A 6,552-nucleotide genomic window follows, 5' to 3' on the forward strand; every position below is an offset into this window, starting at 1 on the left:
GAAAAGATGCACGTCTTGGAAATGCATGGGGGCCTTGCAGCATGAGGTGTGACAAATGAGCCTGAACACCTACTAAGGATCTGGAAAGAAAGTCACGCAGATTCACTTTCCAACTTGCAGTTGCCCTACAAAGACCAATATGAAGCAAATAATTCATTTTGCCACTGTTTTCAACAATCAATAACAAAAGCAGACACACAACGGCGAGTTTAATCATGGTTCATTATATTATCTTTTTGTCCAAGTATAACAATCATACACACCAATTTATTCTCAAACACTGGTTGGCAAACAAAACACCCAGGTCGGCTGCGCACGGAGGCACAGTTGCAGTAACTGAGACAGTAACCAGACACATGCTACACGTTTGGCTGATGGTGACAAGAATACTGTACTGGAAATGCATCCGATTCTCAGCCGCTGCTAATGCTAGCCCGTGGGACTCCTCTGACAGGAGCTAGCAGAAGCTGGGACGGAGGAAGCCTGCAAACAGACTGGCTGCCTGCAACCATCACTGCATCCTGATTCAAATAAAGAAGTGTTCAGCCCCAGGGGAAATTGGGGTGGGTGGATTAAAGAAGGGGAACTAGCTGCCCTTTCATGTTCTAAGGCTTGCTAATCAGCTGGGACCATTAGGTAAGCTAGCACCTGGCTCCAGGGTTTTTAGACAAAAGCATACCAAGTACCCATATTTGAGCACCTGGGGTGACCTTTCTAAAGGCACACCTACGCAGCTGCAGGAGGGGTTTGAGCATTTTAGCTACACTTGTCACCTGCCACCAAAACAGCCAAAAGGAATAAATTGCAAGACCGGCTTGGACTATGCAGTCTACACTGCAGCCTCCCCATGCAAGTGCTGTGTTGTCATGGGTGGGGAGAAAGCCCAGGAAGGTTGTCAGCAACTGTGGGGAATGCCAGCACTCCGGCTCAGCTCTTTCTCTTTCCCTCTTGAACAGGAACTGCTGCAAACACGACCCAAGTCAAAAGAACAGTCTCTATTTGCACACGTGGGAACTAGATGGAATCCCCAGGAAGAAAAGCGAAGGAACTGGAGGTAAACGATAGATAGGGGTGGAAGAAAAACATCCTGTCCAGTTACAACAGCATTTCAAGTGGAAAGATTGGAAAGAAGAAACTATGGTTTGGAAAGACAGAGGTGGGAACAAGGTCTCAGGGCTGGCAAGCACAGCTTCTGCAATCCTTAACTTTCTGGGGTGGCCCTGCCACCAAATAAGATTCCATTTGCAGGGGAAAGGAAGGTTTCTTCTGCAGAGTCAGTTATCTGAAGAACACGGTTATTAGGTGCTAAGAGGAAGTGGCTAGGGCAGAGATACATGATCTATCAAAACCTTTGGAACTACGGCTAGGGCAACCCCGCCAAATTTCATAGTCCCATTTGTAGGCAACTTGAAGGCAGGCAGTTTGCACAATACATGAGAGGGTTCCTTAAAAACTCTCCTCCTCTTGGGGCTTCCAGTTCTCTCACCCTCCCAGCCATCCAAATATCCTGGAACTTTACTATACCGGGGGGAGGGGTTGCAACTGACATTTGGTGGTGGTAAAGAAGAGTTCTGTCTTTGCTAAAGAAACAGTGGAAGGGAAAAGAGAGAAGAGCAAATGCCACCACTATGGCCACCCAACAGGAAGCCCAAGCAAAATTTTCACCCAGTTTTGCCACCCCCATGAAATCATCCCTGGGTTTAGCCCTACACCTCCCCACCCCCCCAACCCCAGTTGAATTTTGAGCCTAAAAATTCTACCTTTGGGCTCAAGCCCAATTAGGAACTGTGGAAGAAAAAAAGAAATCAGAGCAGTGTCTGGTTCAACCGAGATTCTCACCCCAGGGTTGAATCAAAAACCATCCCTGGGAACAGTGGCCATATGGCATCCTGCCACAGACATCAACACTAAGAGGTATACAAATATATATATCTATATATCTACACATGCGTGCATAGCTGAAGAGGCCACCAGAGTAAGGCTCTAAGTTAAGGCGATGGACAGCGGCTCTCCGTATTAGTATTACAGGATAAAACTGGATGAGGTCCTCTTGAGAACGTGCAACCCATTTTGAGGATGGAAGGGTGGAAGGCAGCTCCCTCCCAGATATTGGCCCCGTGGGGATTAAGACATACAGGAAAAGTCATGTTACAAACACAGACCAAGAGCCAAGTGCCCCACACAGCAGGCCCCACAGAACCAACCACACCTACCGACAGAGGAACAGGAAAACGCCCACGTCGAATCCAGGGGGGTGGGTAGGAGAGGATCAAAATTTAGCAGGAAGCATTTTTTTTTTGTCTGTGTTAAACAGTAGTGCAAATATACTGGGGGAGCTCAGAGACTCTCATTGTACTCCTGCTGCTCCAACACCATTCATTTCTAGAGAGGGTGGTATGTGTATATATGTTTCAAGTACCGCCCCCTCGCCCCCCAAAAAGCAAAGCAAAGCAAAAGTCATGCACTGACACGAGCTCAGTAGGTTGCATCCTAAGGTGGCTCAATCACACCCAGAATGTAATGCAACAGCCTCTCTCTCGTCTATGCATGGCCAAAGAAACCCTGAATGTTGGCTGTCCATATTTCCATTAAAGATTTCCATTAAAGCGCCCATTAAATCACATTGCAGAGCACAGCAGACTTACAGAAATACATGAAGGAAGCATTCAGGTATTGAAAGATAGGAAGACAGGATTCCCTCTTACTGCTAGTAGATCCCTCTCTATGCCTGCTGAAACACGCATGATGCTCCCAGTATTGTGTGGGTATTTCTGAGCACACAAGCTACACCACTGCTCTCTAGTACACAGCACAGCCAAGGGGAGGCAGGGAGGGAGGAGAGCCTTCCATTTCAAGGGGGATGATGACTGAATTGGAGCCAAGGAGCAGCGAGCGCTCACTAGCCCGAGTCGCTGAAGTAGGCATTGAGCTCCAGGAGCAGCCCCTTGACGTAAACACGCACAGTGTAGAAGAGGGTGAGGAAGTCCTGAGTGCTGAAGATTGTGTCAGCAAGGGCAAAGGGGAGCGTCGAAGGGATGAAACCGCGGCCGTACTCCACCATCCATGTGCCGGCACTCCACTGCACTGATGTGGCCTCTCCAGACCGGTGGATGATGGTATCTCCTGCACAGACAGGAGACAACACTTAAAGAGTCTCATCCTGCTCCTCCTCCCACAGAAGCATCACCTTAAAAGGAACACGCAACTCACCTGGGTAGTAGATCTCGCTTTTGGTTGTTCCTTCTTTCCACTGCCGGAAGGTCCCCGAGATGATGGTATCGTAGATATCGGCCCAGTATCGACCTGCAAGGGAAGAAACAGCATCCAGTAGCAGTTAAGGACTAAGAGGCAACGCAACTCAGTAGACGAGATTTGACTGCTCTTACTGTAACTGCTTGTTTGGAGGGAGATAGAGAAAGCAATGCCAAAATCTCATCCTCCGCCAGCTGTAGAGGTCTTATCATTTGGTGAGGAAGTGGGGGGTGGAGAGACCAGCGGCAGGGTGGGTTACACCAAAGGAAGGAGTGTGGAAAGGTGGCTCCTGCCTTCAAGAATTGAATAGCCAATCAGGTCTCGATGGAGCGGAAGACCAAGTGGCGTCAGTAGGGCAGAGTGCCTATTACCAAGCTCTGGTTGATTTGCCAGCTAGCGGGTGGCGCTGTGGGTAAAACCTCAGCGCCTAGGACTTGCCGATCGTATGGCTGGCGGTTCGAATCCCCGCGACGGGGTGAGCTCCCGTTGTTCGGTCCTAGCTCCTGCCCACCTAGCAGTTCAAAAGCACTCCTAAGTGCAAGTAGATAAATAGGTACCACTTTATAGCGGGAAGGTAACGGCATTTCCATGTGCTGCGCTGGTGCTGGCTCTCCAGAGCAGCTTCGTCAAGCTGGCCACGTGGCCCGGAAGTGTCTGCGGACAGCGCTGGCTCCTGGCCTCTTAAGCGAGATGAGCACACAACCCCAGAGTCGGACACGACTGGCCCGTACGGGCAGGGGTACCTTTACCTTTTTAACCTCCTGTTTCAATAAATGTAAAGCTCTCTACTTGGGGCCACCCTTGAAGATGATCCAAAAGCAGCAGTTAGTGCAAAATGTGGCAGCCTGTTTAAGCAGGTGAGCCAGCTGCAAACACATCACTCCCAGTTCTACAGGATGTGCACTGAGACACAGCAGCTTGCCGACATCCACCCTTTATGGCTAATGCTCAAATATGCACTAACTCACGAGCAAGCTCTACCATTTGCAAGAGGATCTACTTCTAGCTAAAAATGCATATGGATGCAGAAAACGTGTATGAAGTAATGTTCCTTGTGCCCAAATCCAAATGGACTGCATAATCTGCACCAACACCACCAATGAAATTGTAGGTCAAACTTAAAACCTCCTCTAAGCTTAGGAGCCAATTCTATTCTCCTGATACTCGAACAGAGAAATCTTTTTCTCTGACCCTCCATATCAGCATCCTGTTTGGTTCAATCTAGCTTACCTGAGTGTCCCCCAGCGTCGATGGCTGTGCCAAAGAGCAGAACGTACTCAGAGAAGGAAGCATGGAGCAGGCACATGGAACCCATCCAGCCACCGGCATTGACAAACACCCACTGCAAGTCCTCATCTGGCAGGATGTGTCCTGGGTGCTTCTTGCGCAGTTCCACAATGATCTTGGAAAAAGCCAACTCGTGGTCCAGGCCTGTAGGAAGAGGGGGGGAAAGGCCAAACTGAGTCTTGGTGAGGACAACCTCCCTTTCATGTGAAAGTGGAAATGAAGCTTCTATCCCTTGTTGGGTAGAACAGATCAGATGACTCCCTCTTATAATAAGCTGGGAGTCCATCCACACCATCAGCATTTGACTTTACATGGTCTGAGCGTGTAAGAGATCAGTATCAAGTCTTAAAAACTAATTATTTAGTCCCGAAACTGTTTCGCTTGGCAAGACCTGTCTCTCTAAACACAATCCCTGATAGTGGCCAAGCAAGGGCCAGCAAGCTGAGCTTAAGACAGCTGCTCCCTGTTGATTTTTCCATTAACATCAAGCAGGCTGAGATGTTTTGTGTGTTCTGGGACAGAGATGGAAGGTAAGGTGCTGCCTGAGGTAGACTGGAACAGGCCAAGCAAATGCCTCCTTCTCCATAGATCTGAAAACATTTATGCATTTCAATTCATCCAAAACCTTTCATGCCACACCTTTCCTTTAAAAAAGAAATGAGCTGAAGTTAAAACAAATGGCTCTTCCCCCTCAAAAGCCCACCGGGAGTCAAAGAAATGTACATTTGGAAGGGCACCTCAAAGGCTCACTCTCTGCATTGCAGGAGCCACAACTAAAGCAGCCCTGGCAGACGGCTGCCCGGCCTCTGGGTTGAAGCAGGGCTGGACACCAGTGTTTAGAAAGTCACTCCAAATTTTGACCTATGGCTGTTTTAAATTTTCGAAAGCCTCAAACCATCACCAATAATTTTTTTTTACCTTATTGGTAATTTCATTGGTTAGGGTTTCTTTGTTTTTAAGGTAAACCACACCACGTATTTTCAACAACCAAGAAGTGAGGCGTATCCTTATCATCACATATTTATTTAAATTTATTAAATTTGTATATATCTCAGGGCAGTTCACAGCATATACAATGGTACCTCGGGTAAAGTACTTAATTCGTTCTGGAGGTCTGTTCTTAACCTGAAACTGTTCTTAACCTGAAACTGTTCTTAACCTGAAGCACCACTTTAGCTAATGGGGCCTCCTGCTGCTGCCGTGCCGCCGAAGCACGATTTCTGTTCTGATCCTGAAGCAAAGTTCTTAACCTGAAGCACTATTTCTGGGTTAGTGGAGTCTGTAACCTGAAGCGTCTGTAACCTGAAGCGTATGTAACCCGAGGTACCACTCTAAATATTTACACCCTGCCTTTTCTCCTGACAGGAACTCATGGTGCCTTCCGAATTAAAAGCAAGGGCAGCTGAAAAACCCCGTTATTATTATTATTTCTGTTTACTACATTTCTGCCTGGTGGATCTCTCAGCCTTAGAACCCGAAGCCCCCCCCCCGAGACAGAGACCCCCCGACCAGCCCCCCTTCTCCTCCCCTTCCCCCGTGACGCGCCTGCGTGGTGCTTGGCGAGGCGCGCGATCTCCTGGGGGTCGAACTCGAAGCGGCGCGACGAGGCCGAGAGGGCGACCCAGCAGCGCAGCGCCCCCACCAGCAGCGCCGCCGCCGCCGTCACCGCCACCGCCCCCCGCGCGAAGCGCCCGGCCCAGCGCGGCGCCGGCAGCCACCGCATCCCGAAGACGCTGCAGAAGGAGAAGGAGAAGGAGGCGGCGAAGCAGCAGGAGGAGGAGGCGGATCGGGGCTACCGCGCCTGCGCCACGGGCAGCCGGACGACCCCGAGCAGAGCCAATGGCAAGCCTCGCCGCCTCAGAACGGCCGGCCAATCACGCCCCGCGCAGCGCCCGCCGGCCAATGGCGGCAGAAGACGCTCGAGCGTCGCGGCCAATGGCGATCCGGGGCGACGCTCTTCGAAGGCCGCTTCGCGCGCGCCTCTCCTCGCTCCGCCCTCGCCATCCCCGGGCG

At 50.2% G+C, this 6,552-nt stretch overlaps 1 protein-coding gene across 1 annotated transcript; it reads right to left on the reverse strand.

The window, feature by feature from the left end:
- Positions 1 to 208: 208 nt before the first annotated feature.
- SIGMAR1 (sigma non-opioid intracellular receptor 1) lies at positions 209 to 6,546 on the reverse strand. The gene is made up of 4 exons (XM_083466298.1): positions 6,085 to 6,546; positions 4,483 to 4,683; positions 3,211 to 3,303; positions 209 to 3,123 (listed from the first exon to the last, which is right to left on the reverse strand). The coding sequence occupies exons 1-4, from the start codon at positions 6,260 to 6,262 to the stop codon at positions 2,900 to 2,902; spliced, it is 696 nt and encodes a 231-aa protein (XP_083322424.1). The 5' UTR covers positions 6,263 to 6,546; the 3' UTR covers positions 209 to 2,899.
- Positions 6,547 to 6,552: the final 6 nt, after the last annotated feature.

The sequence above is a fragment of the Podarcis liolepis genome, assembly GCF_965112155.1.
Source record: "Podarcis liolepis genome assembly, chromosome: 11".
Classification (NCBI taxonomy): Eukaryota; Metazoa; Chordata; class Lepidosauria; order Squamata; family Lacertidae; genus Podarcis; species Podarcis liolepis.

What these genes read in the sequence shown, in the direction of transcription:
- SIGMAR1 (XM_083466298.1), bottom strand. Translation starts at nt 6,262, where the DNA reads ATGCGGTGGCTGCCGGCGCCGCGCTGGGCCGGGCGCTTCGCGCGGGGG. An exon ending in CCTCGCCAAGCACCACGCAG is followed by an intron (nt 4,684 to 6,084) that starts GCGCGTCACGGG and finishes CTCTTCCTACAG; the next exon opens with GCCTGGACCACGAGTTGGCT. An exon ending in CGACGCTGGGGGACACTCAG is followed by an intron (nt 3,304 to 4,482) that starts GTAAGCTAGATT and finishes CTTCCCTTGCAG; the next exon opens with GTCGATACTGGGCCGATATC.